The 14062-nt window shown below is 40.8% G+C and overlaps 1 protein-coding gene across 1 annotated transcript in view; it reads left to right on the forward strand.

Moving 5' to 3' along the window:
• Positions 1-13283, forward strand: part of BZW2 (basic leucine zipper and W2 domains 2) — a 36766-nt gene extending 23483 nt beyond the window's left edge. Inside the window, exons 7-11 of the mRNA XM_009585436.1 lie at positions 64-221; positions 688-847; positions 4440-4578; positions 11024-11146; positions 12827-13283. Coding sequence (XP_009583731.1) covers positions 64-221; positions 688-847; positions 4440-4578; positions 11024-11146; positions 12827-12855 — 609 coding nt within the window. The 3' untranslated portion in view covers positions 12856-13283. The remainder of the gene's footprint in view (positions 1-63; positions 222-687; positions 848-4439; positions 4579-11023; positions 11147-12826) is intronic.
• Positions 13284-14062: the final 779 nt, after the last annotated feature.

The raw sequence follows: 14062 nt of genomic DNA on the forward strand, positions 1-14062 counted from the left end.
TTCCATTCTGTCAAGAGTCATAGTTGGTTATTTATTTAATGGAGAACATTCCTGTCTTTTTAGGAACTATTTCCAGCCAACCGGCAGAATGTGGACCATTTTGCCAAGTATTTTACTGAAGCAGGTCTAAAAGAGCTCTCAGATTTCCTTAGAGTTCAGCAGTCACTGGGGACTCGTAAAGAACTTCAAAAAGAGCTACAAGAACGTCTCTCTCAGGAATGAAATTAAAGAGGTAAAGAGTGTTTTTTTAACAACTTCTGTTTATATAATAATAATCAAAGACTTAAATGAACAGTAGGTACAGAGGAACAGATATGAGCACCTTTAAATTATTTTAATTTATTAATCAATTCACTCTGTGCTTAAGACTAAAGCAACAAAACATCCTCTGGATTTGCAAGTGTAACTGACTGGGATTTGGTTTTTTTTGGTTCAGTTATGCTTGATGAGAATGTATTTCACTGAACTGCATTAACTGTTAGGTGGAGGGGAGGGACAAAACTTGTAGTCAAGTAATAGTACTGTTGCTAAATAAAAACATGCTAAATGCTTCCTTTTTATTATTCTTGTTCTAATTTTGTTTCTTATTACTTCTACACTGTGGTGTTACTTGTAAATGACTGCAAGTATTTGGTAAGTCAGCATCGTTTCTGGTTGATTGGAAATGTTGCTTAAGACAGCAGTTTCTTTCCTGCTCCAGGTAGTGCTTTATGTAAAAGAGGAAATGAAGAGAAATGAGCTGCCAGAGCCGGCAGTGATCGGTCTCCTGTGGACCTGTGTCATGAATGCTGTGGAATGGAACAAGAAGGAAGAGCTGGTTGCAGAGCAAGCCCTCAAACATCTAAAGGTATGTGCATGGGTGAAGAGGGGAAGGGCTGCTGTGAATTGACAGAATACATTCTACAGCTGTCAAGTTTTAATCCAGGAGATTGAGTTTTGAGGGCTGACACTGAGCACACCAACCATTGTGTATAGTCCCTTCTCCTTAAGTCAAATGAATGCAAAATTGAGGTAGTTCAGATTATTGAGTGCCCTGAGGCGTACAGTACAGAGAACCAAAACAAATGGAGATGGTCACAGCCTGAGCGCGTCTGCATTGTGCTTTCTCAGTGCGCCGGATCCTGAGAGGCTCCTTGCCTTGAGGACAATGCGAAGCAAATGCTGAGACTCAGCTCTGCTCAGACCTGACTAGTAAACCTGCAGGACTACCTTTGCAATGTCTTTGCCAGAAGCAAAGAAGTTTTGAGAGCATGGTGAGGCAGCACCTGTGCTGGCTTTGCACAGAGCTGGTTAGATCCAGGCAGGACTGCTGAGCTCAGAATCTGTGAAATGGTTGTTGTCGATGTTGACTGTGGGAGCTGGATACTCAGCGACTTGTCAACTAATAAGCCAGGAGCTGGCTTGAGAGCATGTGCACTGTGTAGTGTGGTTACTCTCTGATCAGGGTACTGTCCTTGTGGATGAGAGAACTGAATGCATAGAAAGACGGGCTGTAGTTTGCTAAGTGAAGACAGATTGCAGTATCACAGCTGCATGTTCGTACAAAAACTCTTATGACCTTGGAGTGGAAAAAAACCTCAAAACCTAAAACCAATGCAGAAGCGTCGGAGTTATTGCTATGGTTGGTGTTCCTCATCTAAGTCTGAAGGAATTGTGCGGTGCAAGACACGTGAACTGAGAACAGAGGCAGAGAGGCTTTTCTGCAGAATTAGTCCTTTTAAGCTGGTAAACCATGAGCAAGAGAATACTCCCTCATAGCCAGGGCTGCAAAGATTTGCCCTAGGACAGAAGCAATCTGTACTTTATTCTTTATGGTAAAATGGATCTTAAGCTTGATCTGAATTCCTGTCGTCTTCATATTGGATGCCTCTCCATACCTGGAGTTCCCACGTTGGTTAAGTTCCTACTACTCTGTCCTTTCATCTGAATTTGGTTTCCCAATCAGTCATCCTAGAAATGTAGTCGCTTGGGATATTGTGTAGTCATTGATGGTAGAATTGAATGCCTTGAAGTCTTCTCAAGTGACCCACATAGCAGTAGAAAAACGAGATAGTTTCCAGAAGGAGGAGAGACATTGTTTTTCTTGCTCTTTTGACGTAAAAATTGATCATATCTCTCTGAGTTGTAACAGAGTATCCATTGAGATTTATTGTCTAGTACTGCAGGGCAAATTAACAAACACTTCTTGGAATATTTGAACATTGGGAAAAGAGAAACATAACTGGCTTTGTACAAATATTGTTGCCTGGATGCTTAGTCCTATGCATCTCACTGACCCAAGCTATCAGCTATGTATGTAACCCCACTAAATTAGGTAAGGCATCTTGCCTATCTAAGATAGGCATCTTGCTAGTTACATCCACTGTCTAAAAACAGAGGGCAAATTTGTATGGGGTATTTACTATTTGCACTTACCTGTAAGATTTTAACAGAAGCAGTAGAAATAGCAATTTAGACTTTGCTAGCTGCTTCTTTACATTTCAGTGTTCAAAAATGAACAGCATTTGTTTCACATCCTTCCTATAGGTAGAGACAGATCTTGGATTCCTCTCTTTGGGCTCTCAGCTGACCCAATGTGTGAGTCAGCCCCAGAAATCAGATTGACGCTGTTAGCGTGACACAGAGCCTAGTTCCTATGCCCTCCTGTGTGTCGACATGCCCTGAAACAATCATGGAGTTGTTTCGTGAGTCAGGATGCGTGTACATACTTGACATGGGACATGCCAGGTGGTGGGATTTGTTCTTGTATGGGTGTACCTGACAGATAACTTTCACAAAGCACAGTTCCCAAAGCTTTGTCATCTGGGTACCAGTCTCTTGAATTTATTAGATTTCTTTTAGTAAGGGAGGGACCCCTGAGAAGACGTGTCAAGGCACAGAATATTGACCTAGTTTACAGTTCTTAACAAGCTTTACTGGATGGGTGGCTTCCTCATGGAGGTGATGGGCAGACATGAACCAGTAAATGCCACGTGTGCCATCCACATGGCAGGACTGGCAGGAGCTGAACTCAGTAGGAGACAGGTCAAACTGTTAAACCCTCAATCTTACAGGATAAGCTCTTCATCGTCCCAGTAACCTCACTATGACACCGGGGCTTGGCCCCTAGGCCACCTCCAGTGCAGAGAAGAGACATTCCCTGGGGGTGAATGGGGAGAATCCTCCAGACAATTCGCGCTGCAGGCAAGGCTGTGGGGTGAGCTTCATGACGCTGCAGCTGCTGATCCGCTGCTACCTAACCGGAGGCCAATGGAAAATAGTGCCACTGAGCTCAGCCAGCAATGAAAGGAAGCTAATTTTGTGGTTCCTTAGTCAGTTAGACACTTGTGAAACTTATAATTTTAAGTCTGTACCAGCTGAGGAGTGAGAGAGGAATGCGAAGGGAGTCAGTGAGATGTGGCAAAATGAAGGTGTCTTATTTCTAAATGGAAAAGATAGGATTTTTTTGAATTGATTTGCTTGAATTTTGTTCTGCTTATAGACAGCAGCACTTCACAAACCTGTGGATAGGAGTGGGTTCTGCTGATGCTGTTAAATAAATGAACTGCAATGTATATTGCCCTGCTGCCCTGCAACTTGCCTAGATACAAGCTGGATGCTTCAAGGGCCAAAAGGGGAAAAAGAGGGAGTCTTGTTACCCAAAGCCTGCACAAGTTTTGCACTGCTTTTACCAAAATAGTAATGTTGTTTCTAAAGATGTGGCTATACCTGCTAGAAGTGGAAAAACTCAACCCCTGATGTTAGCTACATCTAGTAATTTCTCATAGTTACTTTGTAAGGAAGTAAGTATGAGTAATAATACTGTCTGCCTGCCTAGCTGCTCTTGTTAATAAACTCCAGGAAAAGACAAGGAAATGTACTGCTGCTGTCTTGTCAGAATAAAGTTAGCAGTTAATGCTGTGCTTTGGAATCATTGCTGTTTACCAAAGCAAAGGTTGTCATGATATTCCGATGGTGATAATGAGAAAAAATAATGACACTTGATCACAGTTAACCTGGAATAATTTAATTTAATTCCATTTTCTGGGGACTTCTGAAACTCCTGTGAAACTACAGATTTGTATTTTCATGTGCTTCATCTTTGGATGTCTTACATCATGAATATCAATAAAGCATCACTCCTGAATCAGGAGCATGCTACCTTGTGAAATGTACGAACAGCAGTGGACTTTATAAACTGATTTTACAAAATTCAGTATCTATAAGTAGTACTGAATTTTAGCTCACAGCATGTAGCACATCTTACAAAAGCTCGTGGATATTTATGTATATGCATTGTATGTGTTTACATAAATGCAACTGGCAAGTAAATCTGAGGTTTCAGCGAAACATTTTCAGGGATGAAATTCATGATGCATACATTAAAGAATTTTATTTGTTTATTTTTATTTTCAGTATACTGACATGCATTTTGGTTTTTTACCCTCTCTTCCTTTCAGCAATATGCCCCCCTGCTTGCTGTGTTCAGCACTCAAGGCCAGTCAGAGTTGATTCTTCTCCAGAAGGTGCAGGAGTACTGTTACGACAACATCCACTTCATGAAAGCCTTTCAGAAGATAGTGGTACTCTTTTATAAAGGTAAAAGTCCATATCCACTGTTGTATACTGTGTGTGGATTCTCAATGCCAACCACTCACCTACGATGTAATAGGAAATGGACGTTCTCCAGGTATTGCATATGAGAAGGTTGTGTTGGAGTTGAACTCTGAAATACCTTATGCTTTGATGGTTCAAAGGAGTGTGTGGCAGCAGGAAAAGCTGAAACAAGCCCTTCTCTCCCTGTTGCGTTTATCCTGTAGTCAAGAAGCATGAGCAGGATCTAAGCACAGTCTGTTCAAGTGCAGTTTAGTTCTTGTATAAAAGCAGTTCTAGGAAGACATTTCTATAAATTCCTGGCAGATTTAAAAGTAGATTAGAGCTTGGTTTTAAGAAACCTTGAAAGTGCAAACCCTCTTGGCATGAAGATTTTTCAGGTGTTTTTTTGTTTTTTTTTTTTTTTATTCCTCCCTCCCTGCCAGAAGGAGCTTTCCTTATTCTTCTTTCCCTTTTCCTTTCCCTGCCAATTTCTTGCAGGTACCATAGTTTGAGGGATTTAATTTTTATTGTGAAGTTGACTTCTTTGCAAGTTTATTCTGATCGGGTTGTCATAGAGACTAATGGTCTTGCACTGCGTGTGATGGGTGGGTGCCAAACAGTTCGTTCTGACATTCTTGCTATATATAGTTGTAGGAGAAGAATGAGCAGGAGTAGAAACCCAGTATTGATCTTTGTTCACCCTGTTGTGTCCAGGTACATGTTCAAGGCAAACAAGTTCAGGGTGTTAAAATAATTTTATGGCTTCAGAAGGCAGAAGTAAGTGAATCGTGGATTTATTTGCATCCTTGCGTCAATATAGCGTGGCCTCACTGATCAAATGAAAAAACAATACTGTCCCTCTGGCCTCAAATTCTACAATTTTACAATCTGTAAACACTGTTAATGACTGAGGACAAACTTGAAAATGTGACCTGCTGCAAGCACTTTATTCAGCTTTCTTTGGAAAAGAAAATTCACTTCGGACATGGTGAATGAGCACTCAGACCATAAATGATGGTTAAACCAGAAATAGTCTTTTGTAGGATTCCCTTCAAAATTTTTGTAAATTCATTACTGTGTTAGCCTGCAAGAGCCACCCTGACATTCCAAAGTATTTAAAAAAAAGAAAATAAATCACTAAATTGTATGTTAAACTTAACATGCTCCAAGAACCCACTCCGCTCACACCGCATGCTCTTGTTCTGGCTGTGGAGGTGTGCTCAGGCAGATTTGTTAGGAAGGGTGAGAAGACTTTAGCCTCGGCACTACAGGTGCCACAATATAGTTTAGGATTCGCATGATGTCTAGAAGAGTGTTTGGAGCTACGGTATGGCCTGTCGGTGGAAGCTGTGAGTTCAGCGTGTCCAGCATGTGCAATACTCGCCATGCCAGTCTTCCTGCCTGGAGTATCTCGGGCAGGCGTGTGCCCGCTCTGCCACCTCTGCACCTGCCTCTCTGCCATCTGACGCAGTCATGGGGCAGCACAGCTGCCAGCCCCTCCCGGCCCCGCTTAGGCTGAAGCTGGGTCTGCCCTGTTTGGCAGACTTAGTGCTGCCTACTAGCAACTGCTCGCCTGACTTTACAGCCACTAGCCGTAGGGCCCTTCTGAGTGCTGGATACAGCATGGAAGTCGTCAGCTCCATCTACTAAAGGCAGCTTTGGGGTTAAACAGTGTCCATTAGGTGAGGACACGCTACTGCGTTAACCAGGGAAGATTCTGGGAGCGCTAGTCCTCCAATTGCTGTTTCTCCCACATGTTATCGATGTTACCGAGCTTTAACGGCTCATGGCTTTGGCTTGTCCAGAACCGTGCTGCCTGCCTCTGCTTCGTTTCAGTGCTGGTAGATCTTACCCTCTCCTTCTCCCCGGTTCATACCTATCCACTAGAAACAAGCCATCAAGTCTTTTTAGAGACATACACTTTATTGTAGATAAGTTGCTGATGACAGCATATCTTCTGTTTGCTGATAGTCAAGGAGAACAGCCCCCAAAAGCTATTACTGACTATGTCGGTGGTGAGGGAACAGCAGATGCCCGTGTTCCCCTTTCTGTTGTGTTTCAAGTGTAACCTGCACAGGATCTGGAGAGGTTTCAGGGTACCTAATGAACTTTTTCTAGGGACAAATAAAAGCGTATGAAGTATTTGTGGATGGGCAGACAGAAATGCAGCTATCTACCAGCATGAACGTGGACAATTTATTGCTTATTACTCATTACGAGGGAGTGCTTCCTGGGCATGATGATAGTCATCAGTGATGATAGGCACCAAATGCCACTCATGCTTTGACAAATTTAGTTGTATGACTACTCTCATCAGCATGTCCAACATCTTGCATTTAAATCCTTTCTGTATTTCTATCATAAAATAGCCCTTGGATTACTTTCCTGGGAATTGCCTGGAAATACCTAAACATATTAACAGGAACGGTGGGGCTCATTAGCACCTAGAAAGTCTTGAAAGCCTGTGTTGTTGGGTTTTTTTAATTCTGTCTCTAAACAAGGAGGAATATCCACTTTTCCCTCAATGAAAGCCCAATCCCTCTTTTCCCTTACATGGTAGCAGCTTCTTACCGGCTTGTAGGTATAATCTGCAAAAGCAGTTCTGTAGTCAGTTAAAGCTTGTTGACATTATTATATCTTTGTGTTCCTGGTACAGTATAGAGAAAAATAAGCTGTCCAGTTCTGTACTGATCCCTGGCTGTGATGTTGCTTCTCTGGTTATCACTTAAAGCCAGTGCAATTGTAAATCTGCCAGCTGCATTTTGACCAATGTCAAAGCCAGTTGCAGAATAAGGATTACTGCATTCTCCTGAGTGATGTCTAATAAGTTTGCCAGTTCCTTGCTGGCAGTGTAAGATGTATGTTGTTTTTTAGTCCATTCCATGTTGCAGTGTGTCCTTTAACTGTGGGTAAAATAAGCATTGTTGTTACTGAATTATGTTATATATCATATTCACTTGCAGAATCTCCTTTCTTTTAGTTTGTGTCGAACCTGGAAATTTCAAATGTGAAATCTTGATGCTATTGAAATTAATAACCATTCCTTTCACGAGGATTAGAATTTCACCCTTTGAACAGCAAACATCCTTAGCAGGCACAATGCCTCTGTGTACTTTTGATTAGAATTCAAGATGTTTACAAAAAAGTCACAACTACATGTGAAGTAGTACTCTAGTTTGTGGCAGCATAATTAGGCCTCAGAGATACACTGCTGCTGTACGGAGATGTTGTAACCGAATGATGCAGACTGTCTTCTCAAACACTGCAGGAATCTTGCACTTACAAGACTGAATCTTCAAGTTCCACTCGATGCACAGGTTTTGTTTTTTGATGGAACACAATTATCTTTAAGTATCTTCGTTATTCAAGTACTTTCTTTTGGTACTGGATGCAAAATTTTCCCAGCAAAAAAAATATACCATAAAGACCATACTGTGGGTGACATTCCTTGCATTGAAAGAGCCCTTGCCTTAAGGCTCTGTCCTCCCAACTGAGTTAGCTGCAATAGAGTTGAATTTTGCAAGATTGATTGACTGTGGTGGCAGCTGACAGGGTGTGGTTTTCCCTTTACTGCCGATGGCTATGCAGTTTGAGTTGAAAGCAGAAATTCATTCGAACTGGGTGATTTAGTACAAAGCTGAGACCTGAACTTCAAGTAACTTTCCAGTTAACCCTGCAGTAAAGACACTGGGCTCTTCAGCCTCTCTGCTCTGCAGCTTCTCCCTTTCGTGAGGGATGTCCCTGGAGGCTCTGGCCGTGGGTGGTTTGAGTGGCAGTTGGCTGCACCTGCAGGAAAACCAGCTCTCTCGGGCTGACATCACCTGGGACTGCAGTGAAAATGATGTGCACACGCCCACAAACCACAGCGTTCAGCTTCAGCTGTTAAAATATATCTATAATCAACTTTAATGAGGAATAACTATATATATACAAAATGAATCATTCCCTTCCTCCTCCCGTCCCCCCCAGTGTTCCCATTGCTTCAAAGCAACCTAGAGGTATGATTAACTACACCCTGTCCTGCATGATTGTTTAATTGAGCATCTCTGTGCTGACAGGAGAATATCATCTCCTATGAGCACTGGAGGCATGAATGTATTACAAATAATATTGCTCAGAAATGAAAGAAGAGTTGCAATTGTCCTTTTTGTAGTTGAATGCATTTTGTTCTTCTCTGTTAGTGTAGGAGGCTTATTGCTATGGAGTTACATACACGCAAATTTTTCATCCACCTGATTTGAGAATGTTTTAATCTTTGAGGCACACAGTGAGATTGCATGCTGCTATTATCAGGTTGGGATTTTGGGGAGGAAGGGAGGGAGGGAGAAGTTCCCCTTTCCTCTTTGGCAACAAATCCATTGAGCTTACAGTCTGCAAATCAAAAAATTAAACTTAAATCCGATTACTCTTGGACTGAGATATGTGCCTACCTGGAGGCACTTCCTTGTACAGTATCGTAATATGGACTGTAATGCAGCAAGAGGCTTCTGCAGCTTCTTCTATACAGCAGCTTTGTGTTTTTAAATGTCCACAATGCCCAAGAGCTAGCTTGAGCTGGGAGGGGTTGCTCTATTCGTTGTTTGTTTTTTTTTTTTCCCTTCCTGAAATCTCTCCTGATTTTCTTTGCCTGTCCCTAAGGATGATAATACGTGTCACACCCTGAGTAATTCTGCAGATGTAGTTGTGTGAACTTCAGGACTCTGCTGACGTAAGCTTTTTGCATGCAGGGGTTAAACTGCAGTTTCATGAGAGTCCATGTGAAATATATTCAGGTTTGCTAAATGAAAATTCTGATTTGTTAAATGCTGTAATGCCTTTGAGCTGCTGCTAAAAACTACTGGCAGGTGTTTAATGCAACATGTTAGAAACCTCTTTCTTAGCTGCAGTGTTTTTGTTACATTGGAGAAAAAGTTCATTGTGGTGGGTTGTGATTTCCGGAAGATACGGCTTTATGTGCCACTTGTAGGGTTCACTAAGCGCAACTTCATATGTACTGAAAAAAGTGCAGAGCCAGCGCAGTCCTGTTTTCCCTGTGTTTTTCAGCTTACTGTCAGTTGCAGCAAACTGCAGAAGAGGTTTTATTTTGGAAAAGTGTCTGAGAGACAAAGTAACTTCCAGTCACATGCACTCACTAAATTCCAAATTTTCAGGGAGACTTCATATTCAGTTACTGTTGGATGTCCTGGGATAGTTTTGATTAAGTTCAAACGTATCCCTGGTTGCTTCCATCTGTTTATTATTCAACAGCATATGTGAACTGTGTCTACTCTCTCATTTGATCAGATGCTTTGGGGTTTTGGTGTCATTTATTTCAGTTTTCCTTCTTCCCTTCCCTGCCACATCTGCTATAACCTTTAGACTGAAGCAAAAGGTGATGGTCAGGGTCGGCGCTTTGGCAAGCGAATACCCAGTGGGTGGGACAGCACCAAGGAGCTCAAGGAAGCAGTGAAGAACTTGACATAAATGTGTTGATTTTGCAGAGCAAGGGAGGGTAGTTTGTTCAAAGACAAAAAGAATGGAAATTTTAATGAGATGTAGAAAGCTGTCTTTAGTCTTTTTATAGAACAAATACAGTTGGATTTTTTTGTTCTTGCATTACGTAACTGCCAAAATGCCATTGTGGATCCCAGATTTTGTCTCCACAGCCATCAATTGCTGAGATATTTGGCTTGGCTGGATTGCAGGAGCTTTGTTCCTGGGGCTAGAGGTCTGTTGCTAGACCTAAATTTGCATCTGTTGGAAACAATAAGTGTCCTTGCTGTTTATTAGGATTTCTTTATTCTGAATCTCGCTCAGCCTCACATTCCCTCACTGACAGCTATTTTGTTCTTGATGCTTGACAGAAAAATGTCAGCTGTGCTGTCCATCTGAGCCGGTCCCTTAAAATGGGTGGTCTGAATAGTAGCCTTAAAACTTATTAGCTAAAAACAATGTAAAACCTTTAGGGAAAAATGATTGCAAAAAATCCCTACTGGCTGTTTTTTAACTGTTCAATCAGGAGGTGTCTGTCACTTCAGATTTCTAGAACCATGCACAGTTCTGTGATCCAACAGCAAGGAAAAGCATGGTATTTCTTATTGTGGTAACTTCTGAGATGTGCAGACTGATTTTTTTTTTTTTTTTTTTTTTTTTAATCCAACCATCTTACGTGATGTATTTAAAGCAGATGAATAGAGAACTATCCTACTATCCTTTACAGAAGCACAGTATTTGGTACTTTATTTTAAGCCTAATATGTTACACATTTTATTGCATCTGGAATCCCTTATATGCATCAGATATTCTGTAGTTGTAGCCTAATATAGTTCATGCAATGCTTGTTCCACTGCAACCATATTAATTTTTTTTATGCTGCCTTTAAAAAAAAATCTTTCTTCCCTCATGTTCAAAATCCTCTAACCTCTAAAAAACATACTGATTTTTTTACAAACACTGCTCTGTATTTCAGCTGATGTTCTGAGTGAAGAAGCTATCCTCAAGTGGTATAAAGAAGCGCATGTTGCTAAAGGCAAAAGTGTTTTTCTTGACCAGATGAAGAAATTTGTGGAGTGGCTGCAAAACGCTGAAGAAGGTACAGATTCATTTAAAGAAATATGGTAGCCTCTTGGCAAATCAAATTTATTTTTCCAGATTTTAGTTGTGCCAGGCATATGAAGTATACAGACTTAGAATAGAAAACAGCAGGCATGACTGCTCCAAATTATTTCCAGTCATGCCCGAGCCTAACAACACTTGCTGCTTTTTAATGTTTGTGGTGTCCTTGTGAAGTCCTTAAGTCATCAGGTACCACTTGTCTGTAGATAATTTCTTTAAGCGTCTGCAGGGAGGAACCCTGCGCTGATGACAGCGTGAAGTACCGGTGTTAGCATGCAAAACCTAACAGTTTTCTGTGTCAGTGCCTTTTCTGCTATTATCATCTGTACTGGCGACATGAACAGAGCATAAGCCTGCCTGTGCCACTGCAGCTGAAATTGCTTTTAGCTGAATGACCAGGCTAAGATATGTGGTCTGTATTTACTGCTTTAAAACAGTTATTGGGGAGGGGAACTAGTTTCTTCAGTCCCTAACTTTTTTTCTCATGTTCTGTATAGGAAAATACTTCGGTTTGTACTGAATAAATAAGTTACCTTTTTTGCATGGCAAAGGAACTCCACCTCAATTGGGAAGAGCAATCCATGTGTAATAGATAGGGATATAATTATTAGTGTTCATTTGCATCCATTTAATGTAATTGGTTTTAGAAACTTGGAGGGAATATGTAGTAATGCCAAGGAGCAGGTAAGACGGCAGCCATTCACATGTGCAGGTAGCAGTATAAAAATGGTAGCTCCTTTCACACTTGAGACTTTGGACTAGCAGTCTTGGTCTAATTAAGCTTTTTTTTTCCCCCTTTTAATCTTCTGCTTGTATGCCTTTCTGTTGCTCTTTATTTTTATCCTTTCCTGCATGTCCCCTCTGCCAGATGTCCTTAATTACAAAGTCCAGTACAAATGGAGACAAAATGTTACTGTAAGAACATGTAGACCGTGTTTGCTCTGAGAAATCTGATCTAATGTGTAATATTTGTTGGCTGCAAGCCCTTTCCTGTCAGGTGAACACAGACAGAAATATAGTATGGTAGCTTTAGGTAACAAAAACACCATGTATGTTCCTACTACTAAATTGCTAAATTACTTCTACTTTTCTTACTTCTACTTCTCCTCCTTCTACTTCTAAATTACTTTTATCTTATGCTATACAAATCATAAAAAATTTTGTTTGTGCAGGTTTAAACCTGCTGTAGGGTAACACCACATATGCCTTTCTAGATAGGCTGTATGATGATGATGATGGATATTTGCAGAGCAAATAGTTTAAAGGGTGCTTCCTGGATGATAGCAGTACAGCCTGCTCATAGAGATTAGAAGAGCGAGAAAATAATGCTGATCCTTTATTAAACTTGGCTCAGACATGCATTGCATGGCTCTGCAGGTGAGGACCAGAATAATTCATAGTTATCTTGCTAAAGTTCTAGTGACAGATCTGTAAATGAAGAGCTCCACAGTGGAGCGTAGCAGAGTAGATCTTCATCTTCTGAAGCTGTGCATTTCTTTCTGGCTTACTCTGTTTTATCTGCCAACCTTTCCTAGGAATTACTAGGTGTGATGAAAATTTTCATTTGAATTTTGGAAGGATATCTTGTTATCTTTATAGAATTACTCACATCACTGTCCTTGTGCAACCTACATCAAGTGTTTTACTTCTCTTCTAGAGTCGGAGTCTGAAGGGGAGGAGAACTGAGACGGTTCAACAAAGCACAGTCTCAATCTAGGTTAATGCCAAATGCGCTTGGGAATGCCGTACTGTTCAAGCAAAGAGGCTTTACTTCAGTGTCATACAGAAAACTATAGGCTAGGCTTTCCTTTTGTTTAGAAGAATAAAGGTTTTTAATGGAGCCCTGAGGCATTAGATGCTTTACTTGGGACTCTACCTCTGGCTCATTGTACACTAACTTAGGCAAAGACATTCAGCAAGGAGCCATATAGAAAAAGTGAAATGAAATACTTATGGACTCCTTTTTATTAACGGTCTTTTTCAGGTACTATGGTATATGAACACTCCAATTTCTGTTTATAGAACTGTTTGGTCTGTGTTTGTAGCTCAATATTGGCTTGTGTATGTGATTTGACACCACCACATTTTTTTGAATAAATGGCTTTTATATCTTAGTTTCATGGTGTTAGTGTGTATGTTTTCTAAATTTGGTTTGCCGAAGTTTTTATGATTCTTCAAGTGAAAATTACACAAGAACGTCAAGAGACTGTTCTCATACTTCTTAATGACAAAATCAGCATCTGTAGTTAATTGGCATCACTGTCTAATCTTTATTCCCATATTTCCATATGACTTTGGACAGATTAACCAGATTCCATAGCAAATGTTGATTCATTCAATTTAATAATTCAAAGAAAATGTACAGGAACAAATCTGCGGAGTCCCAGTTTTGCATGTACAAAATTGATGCAAATGATAAGTAGAATAATATGCTGTTCTCAGTTCAGACTCCACTCAGTTATTGGTGATGGCTAAATTTTCCAAGAAAAAAGTCTCATTTTAGAAGCATTAGCTTCAAAACATGCATGACTAGAAGTCATTACATGAGAAACCTGAAATTTATTTACATCAGTGTGATGTTACAATTAGATATTTGACTGAAATACATAAATGAATACATGAACTTCTCAAGACCCATCCTACTTTCTTTAATATTGCCCTTGTGCCTTGATGTGATGCCATTTACAATTCCAGTGCCTGGGACCTGGTTAGGACGTTGCATAAGTAGAGCCGATGTGCAGGTCTGTACATGCATGCAAGTCTCAAAACCCAAGCCCAGAGCTAGAGGTCTGACGTTGTGGGAATACTCATCCAGCACTCGGGATCAGAGTTCCTGGAATCCTGTGTTGTGCCTCGTGGATGTGAACTCAACAGCAAAGGTCCAGTGCAGCAC

This window comes from Fulmarus glacialis, unplaced genomic scaffold (genome assembly GCF_000690835.1).
Source record: "Fulmarus glacialis isolate BGI_N327 unplaced genomic scaffold, ASM69083v1 scaffold7399, whole genome shotgun sequence".
Lineage (NCBI taxonomy): Eukaryota > Metazoa > Chordata > Aves > Procellariiformes > Procellariidae > Fulmarus > Fulmarus glacialis.